Raw genomic sequence first — 27,201 nt, forward strand, 5'->3', positions numbered from 1 at the left:
TGACCTATTCTTATTTATTTTTCGACAGGAATTAAAATTTTATCCGAATTTAAAAGGAACACCTTTTGAAATTAAAATTATTTTTATAAAAATTGCAATTGTAATATCTTCCAAGGTTCAATTTTTTTTTTCTTTTAATTTTGAATGAAATTATTTTAAATTTTGAGAATTTTTAAAGAAAAATAATGTAATTAATAATTTTTAAAAATGAAAATTTTAATATTTTTATACTTTTGCTTCCCTTAAATTTTCAAGGAATTTTAATTAATTTTTAATTTAATTTAATATTTAATTTAATTTTTAAAATTGAATTAATTCCTAAAATTCCTGTTATAAACGCTTGAAATATTCAATTATTTTCTAAAATTTTAACTGAAATTTTTTTAAATCAATTCCTATTAGAATTTAACCATGTGAATTGAATTATTTCAATAGAATAATTTTTGTTAATTTTATTTATAAAATAAATTTTTAAAATTAATAATTTTTTTTATATTAAAATATTTATATACTTTTACAGCAATTAAAATTTCAAAGATTTCAAAAGTTTGGGAATTTAATTATTTCTAAAGAATTCTATACTTTAACACTTCTATATTATTTTCTAAAGTTTTAACCAAAAATATTTTTTTTTTATCAATTCTTATCAGAATTCAGTTATTTAAATACAAAAATAAATAATTCATAGAATAATTAATTATTTTTATAAAAATTGCAACTGTACCTCTTTATTGAGTTGTTGAAATTGGGGTTAAATTTTTTTACTCCACTTATTTTACTATTTACAAATTAACTTTCAAACTTTTGACATTTTAATTCGAAGTATAAAACAAAAGATTGGAATAAAACAACACTGACTTCAGGTGAAGACAGATTATATCGATTATTATAATAATAATAATTATCATATACAATTATTATATATAACTTGCAAATTTTGTATTTTCAAATATGAATTTTTGAATAATTTCAGATTCAAACTTTAAAAAAATTCAATTATTAACTAATTTACTACTTAATTATTCATGTTAATTAATTTCAAAGATTCTAATAAAATTCTTCGCAAGAATTTAATTTTTTTCATAAATAATAACATTAGGTATTAGTAAGAATTCAATTATTTTTGTAAATAGAAAAATATTTGGCAAAAATTCAATTATTTCTAAAATTTTAATAAATTCTTCAAAACAATTCAATTATATTTGTAAATAGTAAAATTAATTGCAAAAATTCAATTATTTTCAACAAAATACTTCGAAAAAATTCAATTATTTTCGAAAGTTATAATAAATCCTTCGAAACAATTCAATTTTATTTATAAATAGTAAAATTATTTGCAAAAATTAAATTATTTTTAATAAAATTTTAATAATTTAATTTCATGAAAGAATTTAATTTTTTTAATAATATTTTGAAAAGAATTCAATAATTATTTTCTAAAATTTTAATAAGTCGTTCGAAACAATTCAATTATTTTTTAAAATAGTAAAATCATTGCAAAAATTTAATTATTTTCTAAAATTTTAATAATTCCTTTGAAATAATTCAATTATATTTGTAAATAGTAAAATTCATTGCAAAAATTTAATTATTTTTAATACAATATTAATGATTTAATTTCATGAAAGAATTCAACTTTTTTTAATAATATTTTGAAAAGAATTCAATTTTTAATAGGTAATATTTTTCAAAAGAATTCAATTATTTTCTAAAAATTTTAATAAAATTCAATAAATAAATGTTCAATTTCAATTATTAATAAACACGATTATTTTAAACACTTGAGAAAATTTGTTCATAAAATTCAATTATTTTCAAAATTTTTTAATTAAAATTATTAAAAGAAACTCCATTATTTAAAAAAAAATTCAAAGAAAGTCTTTAAAGAGAATTTAATTAGAATTTTTAATTATTTTTAAAAAATTCTTCGCGAGAATTCAATTATTTTTCTACTTAATAAAATTCGTCGAAGGAATTCTATTATTATCAAATTCTTTGATAAAATTCTTTGCAACAATTCGATGATTTTCAATTAATTTAAAAATTTTAAATATTTAAAAAGAAAAATTATTAAAAAAAAGTTAAGAAACAAAAAAGCAAACAACAACTAACTTCAAACAGATTACCATAATACAACGATTATTATAATATGGGTTATATAATTATTATATATAATTAAATTATTATTAGTATTTATTATTTTTAGGGTTTCGTGGCTTTAGGACCACGAAACTAAAATTTTATTACGTGGCTGAAAGCCTCGTAATCTAAGGGCCCGGCCGTTAGGTAGGGGGCCGTTAGATTACGAGGTAATGGTTACCATAGCAATACTGTTGCTTTGGTAATGGTTACCATAGCAACTGTTACTATGGTAATGGTTACACAGAAACCGTTTCCATAGCAACCGTTGCTATGGTTTTTGCTCTAAAATAGGTTTTAATTAACTGAAACCACAAACAATATCAACTATTTTATACACTGAATAATCAATTAAAAAAACTCTAAGGAAATGTATAAATAAATAAAAATTCTGCAGGTAATTAAAAATCTTTAAGTAGAAGTTAATTAATCTTTTAGTGGAAACACATTTCTATACCTCTGTGATTTTCGGTCACATAAAGACCGAAATGAGCGTCACACAAATACAAAATTTATTTTCATCGTGGGCAGAGTTGTATGTATATTTTGAAGTTTCCGATAAAAATATTCAGTTGTTACACTTTGTCCAAGTTTGCACCAAATAGAGTTTCCCAGTTTCACGACTGAACAACCGTATCACTGTCGGTAGCGCACTTTAGTTCAGTATATTGGTCTTTGGAGTTAGGGAGCACGCATGGACTCGAATTTCCAGGCTCGCTCGCATGGTTAACTTGAACAAACAGAAATTACCATTTTATTGGATGAGTTCTAGCGCCCTCTTACGGTGGCATGGCGGCAACTCTCCTGCCCCTTTCTCTCTCTCTCTCTCTATCTCCTTCTCTCTTATATACGACTCGACACTTCTCTCCTACAGTTGAACCCCTAACGCCAGGATTGGAATACCTAATCGTACCCTTCGGTACCATTGCAAATCTATTGTTCCTCGATGTGAGTCAGTTTCGCCCAAGTTCGATCATTAGCTCTCATCAACACCCTCGATTAAATAAACCTTTCATTCATTTCCCCTTTGGAAAATTCTGTCTGAACTTCACGTCTTCATTTAAATCACTCGCAGTCTTCTAGGTTTCATGTGCTATTGGAGAGGGAATGATTTTTATTTAAGGGGAACGAAAAATGATGAGGTGTTTGTTTTTTATTGTTCATAGTATGTTAGAGAGCTCCGTGAGGTCCTGAAGAATGTTTACATGACAATTAGGGGCGAACTGATTTGTTTAACAAAGCTAATAATAATAAAAAACTAACTTGACTGACACCTTCGGAATTTTTTCCTGCAAAGCTCATGAAACTTGCAGAAATTCTTTAAATTGCTATATTGTTTTTTCAGAGACGCATGACTACTCTCGAAATCTTATTTGACATAATAGTCATTTAACATAAAACCATTTAACATAAATTCCATTTAACAAAAAATTTGTTTGATACAAAAAACATTTAATTTAATATGATATCCATTTGGCACATGTTTCATTAGACATAACATTTATATAACATACATGTCATTTGACATAGAATTAATTTAGCATATATTTTATGTGACATAAAACTCATTAAGGATAATTTCCATTTAACGTAAAAATACACTTGACATGAGTTTTATTTAACTTAAAAACCACTTGACATATATTTCAATTGACATAAGTTTGATTTCACAGAAAATTCATTTGAGGTAAAATTTGTTTAACATATATATGTCATTTGACATAATATACATTAGATATAAATTTTATTTGACATAAATTTCATTTGTCATAAATTTCATTTGACATAAATTTCATTTGTCATAAATTTCATTTGTCATAAATTTCATTTGACATAAATTTCATTTGTCATAAATTTCATTTGGCATAAATTTCATTAGTCATAAATTTCATTTGGCATAAATTTCATTTGTCATAAATTTCACTTGACATAAATTTCATTTAGCATAAATTATAATAATTATAATAATTAATGGCATAATTAATATAATTCTTATTTGACATAAATTTCATTTGACATAAAGTTCATTTGACATAAAAGACATGTAACATAATTCTCATTTGACATGAAAGTCATTTGATAAAAAATTTCATTTGACATAAAAGTCATTCAACAAAATTCTTATTTGACATAAAATTCATTTTACACAAATTACATTTAACATAAAAATATCGGCGCGAATTTTAAAAGTAACTAATTAGGTATTATCAACAACATTGTGATTAGGCAATTTTGAACTTTGCGCCTATATTTTTATGCCAAATGATATTTATGTAAAATAAAATATATGTCAATTGAATTTTATATCAAATGAGAATTTTGTTAAATGACTTTTATGTCAAATGAAATTTGTGTCAAGTAAATCTTATGTCAAATGAAATTTGTATCAAGTACATTTTATGTCAAATGAGAATCATGATAAATGCGACTTATCCGTCAAATGAAATTTATGTCAAATGAGAATTAATTTAAATGACATTTATGCCAAATAAAATTTATATCAAGTGAATTTTATGTTAAATGAGAATTATGTTAAATGATATTTACGTCAAATGAAATTCATGTCAAGTAAATTTTATGTCAAATGAAATTTATGTCAAATGATATTTATGTCAAATGGATTTTGTGTGAAATGAGAATTATGTTAAATGACTTTTATGCCAAATGAAATTGATGTCAAATGAATTTTATGTCAAATAAAATTTTTGTCGAATACATTTATGTCAAATGAATTTTATATCAAATAAAATTTACGTTAAATAAATTTTAAGTCAAAAGAAATTTATGTTAAATGATTTTTTCAATTTTTTTTTTATTTTGTTAAATTGAATTTTATGACAAATGATATTTATGTCAAATGGTTTTTGTGTGCAATGAAATTTATGACAAACAATGTTCATGTTATGTGACGAAATTTAAGTTAAGTGGTTTTATATCAAATAACTATTTTGTCAAAAAAGTTTTCGGAGTTTGGTTCAAAAACTTTTTTTTTATTTTAAACATTGTTTCAGTGTTATGCAATCTTCACTTTTAAATTTAACGTCAAACAGTAAAAAAAATTTGACTTTTGAAGCATAACGTCAAGTTTAATGCTAAAGCATCCGAAGGTGGCAGTCAAATTAATTTCAGCTTTTAGAAACCTTTCGGTACCGTGTGTGTCATAAAATAAATAAAAAATACAAAAATATATTTATAATACTTGATAATAATTACAGAACATAAATTATCAGGAAAAGTCATTAGAGAGACTATAAATATTAGTCTGGTTAGAGAGAGAGAGAGAGAATTTAGAAAATGGAAATGCATTTAAATATATTATAGACGTAGAAAAGCTCAATGAATCCCTTTGTGGCGTGCGGAAAAGCTCCTAATAAATGAAGCTTATTTTCGTGGTTCCTGGGCTTTTAATTAAGACGAAAGAAAACCCAATAATCGACCATTCCCACCCTCTCTCTCACTCACTCTCTCTCTCTCTCTGCCGTTTCAAGTTGACGCTTCAAAAAATTAATTAAACTTTAATTAATACAGGTCTTTGAAATGCTAATACTAAAACAAACACGTGCGCCGTTTAATTCACAAGAATATGAAAATCCGATCTTCGTAATCGATTGTTTCCCTTTCCCCATATATATACTCTATATACACTCCCTCTTTTTTTTCCCTCCCGCTCTCGCGACGAACAATGGAAATTGCAATTTGTAACAGGATTTTTTCATTTCGAACGGCACTAATTAATAATTTTGCTGACGATAACGAATTTTACGTCTTCTGTCATTTTCTTCATTGCGTAAATTTTATAATTTGACGAACTTTTTTTTTATGCTGTTTTTACATTATACTACGAAATTGAATTAAATTATTATTTATTATTATTTATTTTTATATTTATTATTACTTATTATTATTTATTTTCATTACTTATTATTACTTATTATTATTTATTATTATTATTTATTAACATTTATTATTATTTCCAATTAATATTTATTATTTTTTATTATTATTACTTTTTCATATTTATTATTATTTCTGTTGTACTTTTTAAATCTGAATCAGTTACAAATATAATCCAGATAGCACGTAATCTTGAAAGAAGCTTAACTCTTAATTAATTAATTCATTCATTCATTAGTAGAATTAGCTTAGTTAATTAGTAGAAATTTTACAATAATCAGTGACTGATTTTCTTACTAAAAATCATCATTAAAAATCTATTCTTAAAATCAATATAGATTGGAATAGAATAAATTTTCATTTTCTTCAAAAATTAATTTCTCAAAAATATCCAAAAAAAAGTCTCTGAAAATTTTGGCGATTTTTAAGGAAACTTCAACCTTTAATTTAATTATTTTTTTAGAATAAATTTTTACGAATTTTATTTAAAAAATAATAATGTAAAAATTTAAATTAAGGTAGAATATTTTTAAAAAACGTTCCAAAAAATTTTTATATGAAACATTTTTTTCTATCTTTGTTAGATTTTGTAATAAAAATTCCATAAAAAATTACTAAAATGTTTAATTATCAATAACGTGTAAAATAATTTAAATTTAAAAAAAAAATTAAGAAGAAGAGAAAAAGAGAAAAAAAGAGAAAAGAGAAGAAAAAAGACAAAAAATAGAAAAGAATAAAAAAAGAGAGAAAAAAAGAGAAAAGTAATATTATTTTATATTGTTTTGCAAAAACTATTGCAAAAGCGAGAAAAACAAAAAAATATATACTATTCAATATTATTCTTTCTCGTTGAAAAGGGAGAAGATAAAAAAATTTAGAAAATTTAAATATGTACATCAAATTTTTATTTTATCACGAGCGACTATATACAAATGGTATTTTTCTATAGTGTTGCTAACAATTTTTCCTCACATTCGACACATTTGCAATTTTTTTCTTTATTTTTTTTTTTTTGTATTTTGAGCACACAAGTTGTATGACGTACTTTATTTTTAAATTTAATTTTTGTTTTCTGTTTCTCAAGAGTCTCACAATTATCAGTACAATGAGTTTTAAAATGATCATTCGATAATTTATTCATTATCATTATAATCATCGTTTCTCTGTTCTCTGGAAAAGATTCTTAGTACTATTTTTTTTTACTATAATGCGCATTTCTTCAATCTTAACATATTAATACTGCAATGATATTTTATTTCAGTAGACGATGCTTCACTTTTTCATTTTTTTATTTATTTTTTTGTTAACTATTTTTCTACAATTTAATACTGAGTACACTTTACAGATTTTTCTCGAAACTTAAGAATTGAAAATTAAATATATTTACTTTTTACCATCTTATATTTGTATTGATTTTCTTTTATCAAAGTCAAAAAAGAAAAATATTTTGTTTTATTGAAAAAATGATTTTTCGTAATTAATTGAATTTATAAAAAATTTATTATTTTTGAAAAGTAAATTCATTAATATCATACGCAGAAAAAATTATTTTTGTCTCAGAGCCTACTAAACTTTTTATTTGTTTGAAATTTTATTTTATTCAAACAAAAAATTTATTTCCTTTAAATTTTATTTTATTTAAACAAACAATTTATTTCCTTTAAATTTTATTTTATTTAAACCAAAAATTTATTTGTTTGAAATTTTATTTTATTCAAACAAAAAATTTATTTCCTTTAAATTTTATTTTATTTAAACAAAAAATTTATTTGTTTGAAATTTTATTTTATTCAAACAAAATATTGTATTTGTTTTAAAATTTTATTTTATTCAATGAAAAATTGTATTTATTTCAAATTTTATTTTATTCAAACAAAAATTTTATTTGTGTCGAATAAAATTTTTATTTCCAACAAATAAATAATCAAGGACTCTGAGACAAATTCACTTTTCTTTAACTCATACAAATTAAATTTGGTTCAAGTAAAATTTTTCTTTGGGTAAAAAATTAATTAATTTAAAATCAATTAATTAAATTATTTTTAAAAAAAATTTTCAGTTTTTTAGAGTCAGAAATTAAAGTTTGGTTCTTTTTTAAAATTAAATTTTTTTTTTAAATTACAGTTGCCTCTAGATAAAAACTGTTTGAAAAATGTTTCTTTTAGAGATGACATTTTTTTTTTAATTAAAAAAAATTTGAAAGAGAAAAATTTATAGAAACTAATTAATGCGTAAATAATGATTGTCCCTGAATTGAATCATTCACCATAAATTGTTCATCATCGAGGATATAATTCACTTTTAGAATTCATTCACTCATTCATTATATCCTTAATAATAATTCAATGCAATTTTCAATTCAATGCTTTTCCTTTTGTCATTTTTTTTTGTTCACAATTATAAACCTATTTAAAAATTTTTTTCTACAAAAATTTCCAATTATTCACAAAATAAATATGCGTCTATTTATTTCATGTGACAATTGAAAACTTTTATTTCCAATTACAATGAATATTTTTTTTATTTTTTCAATTAAAAGTCAGTGTTAAAAATTTTTTCCATAAAAATACGATCTTTCGTTTTTACCAAAAAAAAAACGTATTTTTCTCGCTTAATGGCAGTGCAATATTTTTTTCTGAATAAAAGCATTTTAATTAACAATGACAATGGATCCGGTACATAATATAAAACTGACAACTTATTATTCTCAAAGCGTTTACTTCAATATTGCACCTTTTGTCTCCATAAATGATTTCATCTACAATCAACTTTTTTTTTTTTTTTTAATTAATGGGAATAATAAAAAATTTGTATAGATAGCATTCAATTGTTTGTGTAAATTACATAACTCTTGAGAATGAGGAAGGAAGTTTTTGATAGATGAAATATTGTAATATATTATATGGAAAAAAGAAAAAATTCGTTATTTCAATTTTTATTTAATTATTTAATTATTATTAATTAGGATTAATTAAATTAATTATTAATTAGTTTTTTGTAAATCAATTTATAATAATAATAATTATAATCATAAATTTATAATTTATACAATAAAAAAAAATTTATTAATAATAATGAAATTATTAATTTATTTCAGTATGATTAAATTTTTTTTTTAAAGTATGAAAAAATGTTAAATTAAAGGAGGTGGAGAAAATTCACAAGAGTTACGTAATTTATAAGAAAAAAATGAGTTTTCATATTATTTCGATATACAATGACATACTTACAATTTACAAAAATAGCGAAATATATAATTCTATATTGAAAATAAATTTCCAAATTGAAGAATATACGAAAATTGTTTTCTAAAATTGGTTTTAAAATTGTTTTTAAAATTGTTTTTAAAATTGTGTTTGAAATTATTTTTTAATAATTCTTTTTAAAATTGTTTTTTAAAATTGTTTCTTTAAAAAGCACATAATAGTATAATTTTTACAAATTTCTTTATACAAATGCCGTTACGTTATATTAATAATTATAATTCTTATACAATAAAATATATTTACAATCAAACAAATAAAAAAAATCGAAAATTGCTTCTAGAATTTCTTCTCAATTTTTTCAAATTTTTTACGAATTATATTTTGAAAAAACAAAAAACAAAAAAAAAGAGAAAAATGAATTAAAAAAATAAAATGTAAAATTGTATTTTACCCTTTTGTCCATCCTGAGCATCTTTATAAAGTTAATAAGCGTCGAAAATAACGCCTTTTTGATGATTGCGCTTCTGCGGGAGTATTTTTTCTTCTTCATTCATTCGTTTCATTCGGAAATATCAAATTTCATCATATTAGATAAATTTTTCCGAGGAGGGGAAAAAAGGGGGTCGGGGGATACTCTCATTCTCTAATAAATATATTTGCACACGGGAAAGGGGGGGGGGGTATTTTTTTTTTTTTTTGTTAATATTAACACACTGGGCATCTCATGAAACTGAGAATAATAAAAAGTCTCTTTTTTTTTTTTTTGTCACGAGTGCAGTCGTTATAATTTGGGATTTAAATTTAATAAATTTTAGGTCCTCATTTCACACCATTTGAAGTCCTTTAGTGATACTTTCTACATGTTCCTTGGCCTTCATCCTGAGAGCTTGAATGCTCGAGGTCCTTGGATCGTGTCCTGGAGGACTGGATGGTGCTTGCACTGGCCCTCCGCCTATACTCGGCAGTCCCGCAGCAATGGCAGCTGTATTCAAACAAAAGAAAAAAAAATAATATTAAATCTCCTAAAAATTTAAAATTACATTACATGCAAAGAAAATTGCACATTTTTTTTGCAAAAAAAAAAAAAATAATGATGTACAAAATATTAATATTTTTTTCGGGAATTCGAGAGCTCGAACCAGTGAAAGTATTTAAAAATACGGACTTTACGGACAAAAAATGAAAAATTACGGACTAATTACTGACAAAAATACAACCAGTCCGAGTCAAATAAATTATTTTCAAGAATTTTTAACTAAAATTCTTCTTTAAATCGATTAGTTTAAATAATTTTCGAAAAAGTTCTTTGATAATTTTCAAATTCATCATGCTTACAATATTCAATTTTACAAAATTTCAATTATTCGTAAATTCTTCAATTAAATAAATATTAGAAAATAAAAACTTAAAATAATATTTAAAAAAATGCAATTAAACTTTTTCAAAATAATTAATTTCAAAATTCAATTATTTCTAAAAATTTACGCTTTATTGCTTTTAATATTCAATTATTATAATCTAAAATTTTAACTGAAATTTATTTTTAAATAAATTTTCATTAAAAAATTCTACTAGAATTCAATTATTTAAATAAAAAAATAAATAATTTTTTGAATAATTGAATGTTTCTTAAAATCTAATTCCTATAAAGAATTTTATCAACAATTTTTTTTATGTTTTATAATAATTAAAGATGACTGAGTGATAAAATCAATATTTTAAATCATTACAATATTGTTACTGTAACTTCTTCGAAATTATTTACATCTTTACAAAATTAATTTGTTTACAATTCAATTTTACAAAATTTCAATTAGTCGTAAATTCTGCAATTAAATACATGTTAAAAAATAACAACTTCAAAAAATTTTAAAACAAAAATTCAATTAAACCTTCTCAAAAAAATTAATTTCACATAATTGTTAGTTAAAAGTATGAAAAATTCAGGTTTTCAAAGATTTTAATTTGAATCCTTTTCAAAATTCAATTATTATCTATAATTGTAACTAAAATTCATTTTTAAATCAATTTTTTTTAGAAAATTGTACGAGAATTAAATTATTTAAACACAAAAATTAATAACTTATTGAATAATTGAATGTTTCTTTAAATTGAATTCGCATAAAGAATTATATTAACAAATTTTTAAATAATTGAATTCTTTTGACAAATTTTAATAAAATTTTTAAAATAATATTACCTTTTTCGAGGAATTCGTTTAAAATTGTATTAAAAATAATTGAAAATCTGCAATGAATTTTATTATTTATGAAAATAATTATTGAATTCCTAAAAAGATTTTTATCATGTATGAAAATAATTGAATCCCATGAAAAAAATTTTATTATCTACGAAAATAATTGAAATTTGGCAAAGAATTTTATTAAAATTTTTAAAAATAATTGAATTGCGGAGAAGAATTTTATTTTTTACGAAAATAATTGAGCCTCAAATAATTAAATGTTTGTGTAAAATTTTGTTATATTTTTTTTTTGTAAATTTTCTTAAAGTATTGAAAATTATTGAATTGAGAAAACTTTTGGAAAATAATTGAATTTCAGAGAAGAAATTTATTATTTATAAAAATAATTGAAATTCTGCTATGAGTTTTATTATTCATGAAAATAAAATTGATTTTCTAAAAAAATTTTTAATAATCTTGAAAATAACTGTATTATTGCGAAGAAATTTATTTAAAAAATTGTAAATATTTTAATTCTTTTGAAAAATTTTATTATTTATGAAAATAATTGAATTATTGCGAAGAAATTTATAAAAAATGTGTAAATAATTGTAAATTATTGCGAAGAAAAATGATAAGAAATTTATAAATAATTGAATTCTTGTGAAATTTTTATTATTTATGAAAATAATTAAATGTTTGTGTAGAATTTTGTTACAATTTTTTTTAAATAATTTAATTCTAGCGAAGAATTTGATAAAAATCATATTTTAAATAATTGACTTTTTTCGAAAAATTTTATGAAAATTGTGTTTGAAAATAATTAAATTCCTGTGAAAACTTTATTATTTATGAAAATAATTTAATTCCTAAAATATTTAACAATATTTACAAAAATAATTGAATCCCTGCAAAAATTTTATAATATTTAAAAAAATAATTGAATTATTGCGAAGAAATTTATAAAAAAAATTTGTTAATAATTGAATTCTTGTGAAATTTTTTTTATTTTTGAAAATAATTTAATTTTTCTTCAGAATTTCGTTACAATTTTTTTTTTAAATAATAAAATTCTTTTGGAAAATTTTCTTAAAATAATTTAAATTTTACCGAAAATTTGATTAAAATATTAGAAAATAATTGAATTTTGGAGAAGAATATGATTATTTATAAAAATAATTGCATTCCTGTGAAATTTTTACTATTTATGAAAATAATTAAATGTTTGCGTGAAATTTTCTTAAAAATTTTTTAAATAATTGAATTCTTTTGGTAAATTTTATAAAAATAGTAAATATTGAAAATCACTAATTTGAGGGAAATATTTTGAAATTAATTGATATTTTGCCAAGAATTTTATTAACATTTTTGAAAATAATTGAATTTTGGATTAGAATTGAATTATTTATAAAGATAATTGAAATTTTGATGAGAATTTAAAAAAAAATTTTGAACATAATTGAATTTTTGCAAAAAATTTTCTTACTTTTAAAAATAATTGAATTTTTGCAATCATTTGTAACTTCTCAAAAATTCCCCAAATTATATCGTACAATTTACGAACTTTTCTTGCTTTTTCGATAAAATTACAGACTTTACGGAACTTTTTTTTTAAAAAAACTGCCTTTTACAGACTTTAAACAAATTTACTGACCTTTACGGGATTTTCGGACCTAGTTCGAGCCCTGGAATTATTATTATTATTCAAATCGGAAAATTATCAAGTCGATAAGAAAAAAATTGTTAAATAAAAAAAAAAAATAATAATAAGATAGAAATATAAAATAAAATATAAAGAAAAAATACCTGTAAGACCGGTGACAGAAGAGACATTCGGTGGAGATGGAAGCCTTCTTGAAGACGTTAAATAACTTGGATAACCAGTGTGAGGGGCGGCTAAAAATCCAGGAAGAGCACTAAGAAGACCCGGAGGTGGCATCCAAGGATCTCCTGCTAGTGCCAATGCAGGTCCTCCAATATTTCTAAAAAAAAATTATAATTTTAATACTAAAATTTTAAAATAAGTGAATTTGAATTAGGAAATTTAATTTTTTATTTCGGCTCTTTTACTCAAAAAAGTATTTTTTTTTTTGAGACCCTTTTAATCTTGAAAATGAACCAGTTTAATTATAGTATCATATCATGAATTAAATTTTCATTATAAAATGAAAATATCAGTTAAACAATAATTTATACCTGTAATTTATTAGCAAAAAGTAACTCGATCGTCTCTCGTTTATGCATAAGCGTCAAAAGGTTAAGTTCTTAATTCATGCAAAATACTTGCCTCATGTTCGCGTGATGATATTCCGAGATGCCAAGCCTGGCGGCTTCCATTTTCTCCTGTCTGCGCCATTTCGCTCTTCTATTTTGAAACCACACCTGGAACACAAATGCGAAAAAAGAAAGATGATAAAAATAGTTTCATTATATTTTTTTATAATTATAATTATTTTATTTTCATAAATAATAAAATTCTTTTTAGTACCTAATTCAATTATCTTCATTCTATTTTTCATTTTTTATTTTCATTTTTTTTTGCTTCGGTTTCAGAAAGTCATCGACAGCAAAAAAATTTTTTTCCTTCCAAAGAAGAAAAGTTTTAATTTGAAAAAAATTTAATAAATTAGTTTTACTTTTGTAAAAATACTTATACTAATGATAATTGTAGACAAAAAAATACCTATAAAAATTCATAATTAGGTAAATAATCTCTAAAAACTAAAATTACTCCCCTAAATTAAAAGTAACCATAAGTCAGCAAGTGCGGAAATATAAAAAAAAAATGAGAAATGCAAAAAAAGACCCCTGTTCCTCCCAATCGATACATACAAAGAAAAGTCATTTTTTACAAAATCGAACGAAAAATTGCCTCACGATAATTATGTGGAAGTAATTTTTTTTTAAATATAGAGCAAAACTTGATAATTGTTTCAACAAGTGGTGTATGAAAAAGAAAAAGTATTCTATTATCGACGAGAGAAAGAAGGTAAAAAATTTTTTTTTTTTAAACCCAACAATATATATATATATATATACCAATGTTGAACACCACACAGTTAATAATCTTGTGCCGTTAATGTGGCGCTGCACTTTAAAACTGAACGAAATGCTGCGTTATCCTAATACCCTTCGCGCCCATATCTATCCCATGAAATCTCTCCACCGTTCACTCTGTACTAATTAGCAGTTTTAACTTCTGTTTCAAATGCGTGCGCGTGCACAAATAGGCGTAGATTATTTTTTTTTTTTGCTTCGGTTTCAGAAAGTCATCGACAACAAAAATTTTTTTTTCCTTCCAAAGAAGGAAAGTTTTTTTTTTCGTTTTTAATGACCCTTAATATATACGCAATGATGCCAATCACTTCTGGAAATGTAGTTTGGTAAATATCAGATCATTTCTTTCTGGAATTTGGTAAATAATTTTTCTCTTACAGTCGAACCTTTTTACAAATCAAAATTTTTAATTAACTAATTCTTTTTAAAGTTGTCAATAAATTATTTTTTGACTATTATTTTTCATAAAGTTGGATCTTAGTATAGTAAGCAAGAAAAAATAATAAAATTGTTACAAAGAAAGATTTAATGCTACATTTCTTATACAAATACAAAAAATAGAAATATAAAAATATATTTATTATTCTCGTTACAATAAAATTTTTTGCAAATTATATAATTAAATTCTTCTCCGAAATTCAATGATTTTCAAATATTTTAATAAAATTCTTGGCAAAATTTCAATTATTTTCAAAAATTTTCCAAAAGAATTCAATTATTTAAACAATTAATAAAATTTGACACAAACCTTTAATTATTGAAAAAATAAATAAATAAATAAAAATTTCACAGGAATTTCATTATTTACAAATTTCTTGGCAATCATTCAATTATTTTCATAAATAATAAAATTTTTACAGGTATTCAATTATTTTGGTAATTAATAAAATTCTTATTAGGAATTCAATTATTTTAATAAATAATAAAACTCATTGGAGAATTTTAATTATTTTTAATACAATTTTAATCGAATTCCACGAAAAAATGTAATTATCTTTAAAAATTTTATTAAAATTCTTCAAAAAAATTCAATTATTTAAAAATTTATAATTTTTTATGAGAATTCAATTTTAAAAAACATTTAATAGTTTTTTTTTATTTAAATAATTGAATTCTAGTAGAATTTTATTATAAAAATGGATTTAAAAATGGATTTCAGTTAAAATTTTAGATTATAATTGAATATTAAAAGCATTAGAGCGTAAATTTTTAGATAATTGAATTTTGAAAAGGTTTGAGATTAAAATCTTTGAAAATTTGATAACAATTCTGTAGAATTAATTTTTTTTGAGAAACTTTAATTAATGCGGATTTTTTTTAAATATTATTTGAAGTTTTTATTTTCTAATATATTCAAAAATTATTAAAAATAATCGATTTTAAGAAGAATTTTAGTTAAAAATTCTTGAAAATAATAATTGAATTGATAATGATTTTATTACTTTGTCATCTTTATCGATATTTATTCATGTTTTATAGTTATGAAAAATTTAATTGTTAGTTTCACTGGTTCGAGCCCTGAAATATTGAAAATATTGAATGTCGAAAATATTAAAAATAATTGAATTTAAAAAAATTAGAACGAAATAATTTAGAGAATTAATTTTTTAAAAACTATGTTAATATTATTTTTAGAGCCTAATTTTCATTAATTTTTATTTTTATTGAAAATTAAACTTGAAGATTATTCATTAAAATGTTTGAAAATTCAATTATTTCCAAAATTTTCAATTAAATCTCTTTAAAAAGTTAATTTTCAAAAATTTTAATAAAATACTTGAAAAAATGATTTATTTTCAATTAAATTTACAAAATTTCAATTATAAAAAATCTTTTTAATTGTATATTTCAAAAATTTAATTAGAAAAATTATTCGAGGAATCGGCTTTTATCGACTGAACCGCCATCAAGCGGTGACCTTGGCGTTCTCAGGTGGAGAATTGCACCTCCATATTGAATCTCAAATTTCTAGTATTTTTTTTAAAAATATTTCCATCCTAGACAAAAAATATTCGTTTATTTAAGAGCGTAAAATAAAAAATTGCAGAAATTAAGTAAAAAATAAAATTCTACTAAAAATTAAATTCAGTATTAAATAATTGATCATATATGTTAAACTATATATTTCTTTCTAGAGATTTCTTTGGCGAAAAATATAATTTTTACGTATAAAAAAATTTATTTTACCCCTAAAAAAAGAAGGAAATTTTTATTCTTATATTATTTTTTCCGATATAAAGGAGAATAATTGAATTTATTTTTGTGTCGAGAAAAGGGAAGGAAAGTGAAAGAGAGGGAGAGAAGAAAGAATGAAGAATAAAGGAATGGAGGAGAGTGAACGAGTTTCTTTTCGGTGACGCAGAGGCTGCTTGTGAGAAAAGTGGCTGGAGGGTGAAATGTAAGGGCGGGGCAGGGCGGACCACCCCTAAACTAGCTTGTAAGAAAAGACAGCGTAGAGAGAGAGAGAGAGAAAAACATCAAGTTTAAGAACCCAAAAGAGAAGGACGTGAAGAGAGAAAGAGGTCCACCCTTCTTAAGCGTCAAGAGGGTAACGAGCTTAAGGGCAAAATCGAAAGTGAGCCTTGAAGAACCCACAGCCCCAGCAGAAGGGGATGAACGGCCATGTTGATTTCTTTATTGTAACATGGCTGCTGTTGGCAGGTTAACTAAAATCTATCGCACATTTTACGGCCAATGGTTATCGAAAATTGCCTTTTAAATCATGTGAATTATTCAACGCGTGACGTTACATTTATATATACAACCGCTATACTTTAGACAAAAAAAAACTCTTTTTTCCTTCAAATACTAAAAAAAAATCAAACAGAAAACTTAAAAGGAAATCTAGGCGCACAAAAATTGAAACTCTAAATCTATTATTTGGGAAAAGTCAATTCAGTAAATTTCACTATATTAGTGATATATTTTTAGCTGTTTCAGTTAATATTTTCGCTATTCCAAGGAAATTTATCTCCGATCCAGATAAAGCTTGTCTTCCCTGAAGTTACACGATCAAAAAGTATTTCTAAACTAATAGTGAAGCTTTTTATAATAAAAAAACAATAATAATAAAAATAATAAAATAACAATCAAAATTATTATAATTATAATAATTGAGTCGGAAAATACTCAAGTTCTAAAGTATTTTTAAGTATAATACAATTTAATTTCCATAAGTAAAAAAATACGATAATAATACTAATGTCGGAAAATACTCAAGTTATAAAGTATTATAACAAAACAAAAACGGAATTAAAACAACTTAAAATTCTCAGTTAAAAATACAAAATAACTGAAATCAGATAATACTCAAGTAAATAAAGTATTTGCAATTAAAAGAATAATTATAATAATAAATATATTTAAAAATAAGCAATTGTTTTCGAATTCTTGTTAATAAAAAAAATACTAATTATAAAATTTTTAATAATAAAAATTATAATGATAATTATAATAATAATAATAATTGTAACAATAGTTAATATAATAAATACATTTGAAAATAAGTAATTTTTTAAAATATTTTTTTCCCTATACAGGAAGAGTATAAAATTCCCTTCCGTCGGACGCTTCACATTTTCAAAATTCAAGTGTTTTTTCACTTAATATAAAAAAATGAATTAAGTATATTTTCGGACTGAAATAAGTTTTTATTTTACTTTAATTTTATTTGTAATGTAGGTACATTTTTAATTTAAATACAAAAGTTCTTATTATTCATTTTTATCATTAATTATTGAGAAATCATTTTCAACTTGAATACTTTTTAAGATATATTTTCTGCCTCTAAATACTTTTAATTGTGTTTCTAATTCTGCTGACAAAGTACTTTTAATTTGAAAGTTTTTATTTTCTTTTTTATTTTAAATGCTTAATTTTTCCCTAAAAATTTTCCATTTTTTGAATAAAATATATTTTTGACTGCGACTTTGATCTTTTCTTCTGACTCTTTTCTTCATTCATTTTTCTGACATTTGTAAACCATAAACAAGAAGTATTTTTTTTAAATTGAGTTAAAATTATTTACAAGTTGAGAAAAAATTATCAAGTTTGTATATTATTGTGAATTTAATATTTTTTATTTTTATGTTTTATATTTTATTCATTTTTCAAATTTTTATTTAAATACTGGAGTAATTTCCGACTGCGTGCGTTTAATGTTAGAGAAAACTGTTGAATGTTTTCCTAATTTTTCCAAATCCTAATTTTTCTAACTTTTTCTAATTCCTAATTCCTAATTCAACTGTTACATGTTTCTATTTTTCTGAATTAGAGATTTCTTTCTTAATTGGAATTACTTTTTGCGAGTATTTTCTGACTAGCATTTCTTCTATTTTTTTACTTGAGAAATTTAAATTGTTCTAATTAAAAATACTTTATGATTAGAGTATTTTGTATAACTTTGGTACATTTTGTATCTTTTTTTAAAAAGAGAATTAAAATTTTCCTAATTTCAAATACATTCAAAATTAAGTATTTTCTGACTTTATGTTTTTTTTCACTAAAAAAAATTTAAATTCTTTTAATTTCAAGTATATCGCATATAATTTGAGTATTTTCTGACTTCAGTATTTTTATGAATTTTTTCACTTGAGGAATTTAAATTCTTTTAATAGCAAATACTTTATTATACTTGAGTATTTTCGACTTAAGTATTTTTATATTTTTAATTAAGGATTTTAAATTCTTTTAATTCACTTAAGGATTTAAAATTTTTCTTAATTGCAAGTACTTTTTTTTCCTAAAGTATTTTCTAACTTTTGTTTTTTCTGTAAAATTTTTTCTTTCTTTCTGAAGTATTTTCTAGGGCAAAAGTATTTTTTTTATTTTTGTTTATTTTTCAACTGAAATACTTTGTAAATTTTGCATTTTTTTACTTGAATATTTTCCAAGTACTTTTTAACTTCAACATTTATTTTCTATATTAAAAAAATTTTTTGATTCTTTCTTTTTCTAAATTTCCGAGTCCCTGGCAAAGAAAAATTTTAACTTCTATTCTTATTTCCCTGATAATACTTTTATTCTGTTTAAAAAAAATTACTTTTCTTCCTTGAACAATCGAAAAAGAACAAGTCTGAAAAATCAAAGTAAAAGAAGGTTAAAAATTAATTGAAACAAAAATAAAGGAGTAAAATAAGAAAAAGAAGAAAAAATCAAAGCAAAAGCAAGTGAAAAATTAATTGAAACAAAAATGATGGAGGAAAATAAGAAAAAGAAAAAAAGAAGAAGAAGAGGAAAAGAAAGAAGAAGAAAAAAGAAATAAAGAAGAAGAGGAAAAGGAAAAAGAGGAAAAAGAAGTAGAAGTAGAAGTAGAAGAAACAAAAAAAGAAAATAGTGAAGAAAGACAAAAAATAAGGAAAGGGAGAAAGAAAGAAAGAGAAAAGTGAAACATTTCGTTGAGCATATAGTTTTCAATTTGAATAATTCAGTTGGCAGGAAAACGGCCGAGTGTAAAATGAAAGTTAAAGGGAAGATGGAATTCTGATAGAATAATAAGGAACAAATTGAGTGTTTCGTCTCTCGTTGTGTCGAATGAACAAGTAAAAGACTTTAGTTGATACACAAAGACATCAACGAAAAGGACATTGCCAGCTCATCAGGACGATATTCTGCTTATGACGAGAAGCAATTTTCTTTCGTGCTCCGTCGCGGAGAAAAGACTATGGACAAGATGCCACGGCGGAACGATGAGAAAATAAGCGAATTTCCGTTTCAAACCCACTTTATCTCCGTGAAGAAAAGACGATAAGGGAGAGAGAGAAGGGTATGACGAAGAAAAGGGTGACCGCGTCGAGAAAAGCGTATACAGAGGGTAAGAAGTAAGAGGAGGAGGAGGAGGAGAAAAAGGGGAAGGAGGAGAATAAAAGGGGAAGGAGGAGAATAAAAGGAGAAGGAGAAGAAAAAAGAGGAGAAAATAGAGAAAAAAGGAGAAAAAGGAGAAAAAGGGGGAGAAAATAGAAAAAAGAGGAGAAAAGGGGGAGGAAATAGAGAAAAAAAAAGAAAAACAGGAGAAAAGAAGATAGACAAGGAGGAGAATGACGATAATAGTGGGAGGGGAATTTTTTTTCTCCAGACAAGGACAAAAATGCAACTTTTCCTTTTTCAACGCGGAAATATAAAGAACAGGGCTAACGCGACTTAACCTTTTTAGGTTGTAAATTTATAAAGTCGAAGGGGGGGGAAAGGGAGGAGGAGAAGAAGAGGAGGAAGAAAATTCTCCTCGACCGTTGCTGATGCTTGCCTCGGCAAATGATATCGCGAGATAAATTCGTTGTGATGGCACGAATACCAGAGAATCGAGACAAAATGGAAGTACCTAAATTCACTTAAATTAAAATTGCGAAACGAATCGCGAGATATATATTCACTGCTTCTTATCTCACTTTCCTGAAGGGTGGGGGATTTGTATATCTATTTTCCTCGCGACGAGTCAGAATATTCTGTACATGCCACTCGGTATTTTATTATAAATATATAATTAGGTCTCAACCTGCGACTAAAAAAATAATTATAAATATAATTAGGTGTCAACATGACAAAAAAAATAATTATAAATATAATTAGGTCTCAACCTGACTAAAAATAATAATTATCAATATAATTAGGTCTCAACCTGATAAAAAAATAATTATCTATATAATTAGATCTCAACCTGACTAAAAAAATATTTATAAATATAATTAGGTCTCAAACTGACTAAAAAAAAATAATTATAAATATAATTAGGTCTCAACCTGACTAAAAAAAAATAATTATTTTAAAATTATTGCAAACATACGTAGAAAAAACAAAAAGTTATTATTATAGAGATAAATAAATAGAAATTAATTCAGTCGCAGTAAATATGGAAAATTTACATATACTTTTGTTTAAATTTTCCAATTTTCACTTCTGTTTAAATTACGAATTAGGATATAAACTAGACTACATTCAAATATGGTGATTAATTCTCACTTTAAATTCGATTTAGTTTCTATTTTCATAGATGACACTCAATGGAGTGTTAATAATTATATTTAAAAGACTGTGTCGAGGATAATTAGGTGCTTTTAGTAATAATTTTATACACAAAATTGTCACTATCTCTGTAGAAAATTTGAAAAAGGAGTTCAAGTCAAAAAGTATATTTAAATTGCTCTGAATATAATTTACTCAGTTTATAAAATGTAACGTTAAATTACTGTATAAACTTTAAAAACGTAATTTAAGTCAAAAAAGTAAAAAATTCTATAGGCAAAAAAAAGTAAAAAATTTTAGTCAAAAAGTAATTTTAGTAAAAAAGTAAAAAATTTCACTCAAAAAGTAATAATAGTCCAAAAATTAACAAATTCCAGTCAAAAATTAATTTTAGTCAAAAATAAAAAAATAAATTCTATTAAAAAAGTAAATTTAGTCAAAAAAGTAAAAAATTCCACTCAAAAAGAAATTTTAGTCAAAAAGTAATTTTAGTCAAAAAAGTAGAAAATTCCACTCAAAAAGAAATTTTAGTCAAAAAAGTAACAAATTCTAGTCAAAAAGTAATTTTAGTCAAAAAAGTAGAAAATTCCACTCAAAAAGAAATTTTAGTCAAAAAAGTAACAAATTATAGTCAAAAAAAGTAATAAATTCTAGTCAAAAAGTAATTTTAGTAAAAAAAAGTAGAAAATTCCACTCAAAAAGTAATTTATTTAGTCAAAAAAGTAATAAATTCTTGTCAAAAAGTAATTTTAGTAAAAAAAGTAATAAATTCTAGTCAAAATGTAATTTTAGTCAAAAAAGTAATAAATCATAGTCAAAAAGAAATTTTGGTAAAAAAGTAACAAATTCTAGTAAAAAAAAGTAATAAATTCTAGTCAAAGAGTAATTTTAATCAAAAAAGTAGAAAATTTTACTCAAAAAGTAATTTTAGTCCAAAAAAAAAAATTATAGTCAAAAATTAATTTTAGTCAAAAAAAAAGAATAAATTCTAGTCAAAAAGTAATTTTGTCAAAGAAAGTAGAAAATTCCACTCAAAAAGTATAATTTATTTGACTTGAATTACTTTGTGATTTTAATTACTTTTTAAAATTATATATATATATTACTATCTAAATTAAAGAAAGTAATTTGATTATGTCAAAAATACCAATGAAATAAAGTACAAGAGTCAAAAAATACCGAAGTAGAAAAAATACCAAAGAAGGAAATTTCACTTCAAGTCTAAAAGTACTCGAGTCGAAAAATATTGTAATCAAACAAAAATAAAATTTGTAAAAGTTAAAAATACTAAGGAAAGAAAGTACAAGAGTCCAAAAATACCAAAATAGGAAAAATAAATACTCGAGACAAAAATTTTCTGTAAAGCCGAAAAAAATTTTCGTCTTTGAAATCAAAAAGAGTCAAAAATACCAAAAAGAAAAAAAGTATAAGAGTCGAAAAAAGGCCGAAATAGGAAAAATACTAAAAGAGTGAAATTTTACTTCAAGTCAAAAGTATTCAAGTCGGAAAATTGTTGTAATAAAAGAACAGAAATTTGAAAAAGTAAAAAAAGAGAACACAAGAGTCGAAAAATACCGAAATAGGAAAAATACTCGAGACAAAATGCACTTCAAGTCGAAAAGTATATTTAAATCAAAAATACTTCTAATCAAACAAAAATTAAATTTCATAAAGTCAAAAATACCAAAGACAAAAAGTACCAAGGGTCGAAAAAAAACGTTACTGAAAATTTCGACTTGAAATAAATTTAGATCAAAAGTATCAAATAATGTAACATTAAAAAAAACATTAAAAATACATTAAGACAACAAAAAAAACTCTGATAAATTCATCAGTCAAACAAAAATCGTTGCGGAAGGTTACAAATTTATTTAAAAAGCAACTAAAGTGTGCGACATAAGGCAACAAGAGCTCTCGAATAACAATACTAAGAGCGTGGATATCGCGACAGAAATCAGTTTTCAAATACATTGAATTTTTTTTATTTTTTTTTGCTTGATCGTTCCGGGAGGATGATCGTATTATGTCTAGATTGTGGCTCTCGTCGATTTTGGATTAGCGACGGTAAAAGGTATACCGATGTTTCACGCGAGAATGCATACATTGTCAATGACCGCGTGTGTATTAGCAGATTTCGCCATTGTCCCTTGCCGGTTCCTCAAAAAAAAAAAAAAAAGAAAAAAAAAGAGAAATGAAAGAGACCTGATTGTTAACATATAGAGGAGTAAAGTGTCGCGACAAATCTCACGCTTCCGTGTCACTCTCTCGTCTTTTTTTTCATCTTCTTTATTTTATTTTTAAGTACGTCCCTCTCAATCCTTTGCTTCGATGTAGGTAAAACCCTTCACGTGTGCGGTGTTTTCTGTGTTACATTAATCCGAAAAATAGACAAGGGGCCAATTTTTGGAAGTGGTGGATTTTTTACCGTTTTCTTTAAAATTAATACTTTATAATTCACGTAATTTCGATCGGTTTTTAATTTTTTTATTTCGATTTCCATTTCAAATTCAATTTTCAATTTCAAATTCAATTTTCAATTTAAAAAAAAAATTTTTATTTTAATTTCAATTACAATTTCTATTTCCAATTTTAATTTCAATTTCATTTTAAATTTTAATTTTAATTACAAATTTCAATTTTAAATTCAAATTCAATTTTCAATTTAAAAAAAAAATTTTAATTTTAATTTCAATTACAATTTCTATTTCCAATTTTCATTTCAATTTCATTTTAAATTTTAATTTTAATTACAAATTTCAATTTTAAATTCAAATTCAATTTTCAATTTAAAAAAAAAACTTTAATTTTAATTTCAATTACAATTTCTATTTCCAATTTTCATTTCAATTTCATTTACAATTTCTAATTTCATTTTTAATTTCAATTTCAATTGCACTTTAAATTTTAATTTTAATTACAATTTTCAATTTCAAATGCAATTTTTAATTACAAATGTAAATTTCACTACGAATTTCAATTACTACTTTTAATTTTAACTACCCTTCAAATTTAATTTTAATTACAATTTTCAATTTCAAATACAATTTTTTAATTAAAATTTCAATTTCTCTTTTAATTTTAATTCTAATTTTAATTGCATATTCAATTTCAATTTGAACTTTTAATATCGATTTCGACTTCTTGTTTATACTTTTTATTCAAATTTTACTTTCAATTTTAAATTCACTAACAATGTTTATAATTTCTCTTTCAATTTTCATCACAATTTTATATTTCAATTTAAATTACAGATTTCAATGTAAATTATAACTTTTTATTTCAATGTCAGTAAAAAAAATTCAATTTAAATTAATAATTTAATTTAATTACGAATTTTGATTTGAATTTAACTTTTAAATTCAATTTTATTTTCCATTTCCCCTTCAATATTAATTATAATTTCTAATGTCAATTTAAAATACAGTTTTCTATTTTTTTTCAAGTTTATTTACACTTTTTATTTTAATTTCACTTTCAATTTTTAGTTTCAATTTCAGTGAAATTTTCAATTTTAATTATTACAATTGTAAATTTCAATTCCTAATTTAATAACAGTTCTTAATTTAAATTCAATTACAATTTTCAAGTATTTCAGTTTCAATTTTAATTATAATTTTCAATTTCTTATTCAATTTCAATTTTAATCCCAATTTTCAATTTCAATTACAATTTTGAAATTAAATTTGAATCTCAATAGAGAATTTTAATTATTATTTTAATTTCAATTGCAATTTTTATTTTTAAATTCACTTTTATTTTCAATTTTAATTAGCATTTTCACTTTCGATTTCAAGTTTATTTACGTTTTCTATTTTAGTTTCACTTTCAAATTTCATTTGCAATTCAAATTCAAATCTTTTTTTTAAATTACAATTACAATTTTCAATTTTAAGTTTCTATTTTAATTACAATTCTTAATTTAAATTCAATTGCAATTTTCAAGTATTTCAGTTTTAATTTTAATTATAATTTTCAATTTCACATTCAATTTTAATTTTAATCCCTATTTTCAATTTCAATTACAATTTTGAATTTAAATTTCAATATCAATAAAGGATTTCAATTATTATTTCAATTTCAATTACAATTTTTATTTGTAATTTAATTTTTATTCTCAATTTCATTTTCAATTTTATTTTTAATTTTAATTAGAATTTTCCCCTCCGATTTCAAGATTAGTTACACTTTCTACTTCAATTTCTCTTTTAATATTTTAATTTCAATTACACTTTCGAATTTTATCTTCAATTCCTTTCTTTTAAATTACAGTTACAATATTCAATTTCAGTTGCAATTTTTAATTAAAATTCCAATTCTTAATTTTAATGCCAATAAAATATTTCAGTTTTAATTTCTCTTTTAACTTTAATTAAAATCTTTAATTTAAGTTTCACTTTAATTTTCATTTTTATTTATCTACTTTTTATGGTACTAAAAATAGTACGTATTAATAATTCTTATTAATAAAATACTATAAAATATCAAAATATTAATTGTTCATTAATTACATAAATTATTTATAAATATTTACTTATTATTTACCGTTCATTTATTATTAAGTATTCAATTTTTTTTTAAATTTCAATTGAATTTTAATTTTAATTTAAAAATAAATTCTTGTTTCTATACTCAATAAGTACAACATTATTAAAAAAAAATTATTAATTCCAATGCACTAGAAAAAAATCTTTTTTTTTTCCATTGACTTGGAAATAATAACTGTTAATTAACTACAAGCAATGAGGAGTAATTAAGTTAACCAGAAATTCATTGACTGCTCATTTATGAATGAGGATTAGGTTTGTTTTCTTCTCGAGGGGATTTACGAATGGAACTTTCGCGAGTCGATTACAAATTTTTTTCAATAGTGTTTATAAGTAGTGGAGACTAGGATTCATGAAACACGCTCTCCTCTTTTCGATGGAATAGACCAGGGAGAAGAGAGAAGGAGAGAGGGAGAGAGAGAGATGTTTGGAGAGGGTTGCCGAGTCTATTATTCAACGCTCTTTTTATACCCAAAACCCTGTCAAACTGTCGGCCAAATTCAATCCACTGCAGTCGTTCTCATTCCTCAACAATTGTTCTACACCCTCAATACATTTTCGACAATAAAAATTTGTTAGCTCTTTGGTGCATCGATTCAAAAAAAAAAAAAAAAATTAATTATAATAAAAGAGTAGAAAAATAATAAAAAAACTGTCTACTTTTTTACTACTACTACTACTAATTTTGATAATATTTTCCTATTTATTATTTTTTTTTACATTATTTATTCTTATTTTTTTATGGGAAAAATAAAGAAAAAATAAGAAAATATTATCAAAATTAGTAAATTGGCAATGGTCGTAATCGTTAAGGCACGTGAGTTAGTGAGTCGAACTTTTAGAGTCAGGGGTTCGATCCCCAACGCTTTGGAGATCATAAAAAAAATTAGAAATGAATTTCAAAAATAAGATAATATTATTTTATTTTAATAATAAATAGTAATAAAATAATATTAATAGTAATAAATTAATAGTAATAGTAGTAATAATAATAGTAATAATAATAGTTATAATAATAAAATAGTAATAAAATAGAAATAATAATAAAATAGTAATAAAATAGAAATAATAATAAAATAGTAATAGTAATAATAATATTACGTAATAAAATAATTAACAAGTATTAACAAAATAAGAAAAGAATAAAAAGATAATAACAAGAAAAAAATAATAAAAAAAGTAAATAATGAAAAAAGGAAAATAATAAAAGAAGAAAAAAATC

General features: G+C 22.7%; 1 protein-coding gene across 3 annotated transcripts in view; it reads right to left on the minus strand.

The window, feature by feature from the left end:
• Positions 1-9,638: 9,638 nt before the first annotated feature.
• The window catches only part of LOC122503049 (retinal homeobox protein Rx1-like), a 279,214-nt gene continuing 261,651 nt past the window's right edge, over positions 9,639-27,201 (minus strand). For all 3 annotated transcript variants that reach the window (XM_043613476.1, XM_043613466.1, XM_043613459.1), the window contains 3 exons: positions 13,709-13,803; positions 13,228-13,403; positions 9,639-10,221 (listed from right to left, as the gene is read on the minus strand). In XM_043613476.1, the coding sequence (XP_043469411.1) occupies positions 10,064-10,221; positions 13,228-13,403; positions 13,709-13,803 (429 nt within the window). In that variant the 3' untranslated portion in view covers positions 9,639-10,063. The remainder of the gene's footprint in view (positions 10,222-13,227; positions 13,404-13,708; positions 13,804-27,201) is intronic.

Source organism: Leptopilina heterotoma, unplaced genomic scaffold, assembly GCF_015476425.1.
Source record: "Leptopilina heterotoma isolate Lh14 unplaced genomic scaffold, ASM1547642v1 Lhet_108, whole genome shotgun sequence".
Lineage (NCBI taxonomy): Eukaryota > Metazoa > Arthropoda > Insecta > Hymenoptera > Figitidae > Leptopilina > Leptopilina heterotoma.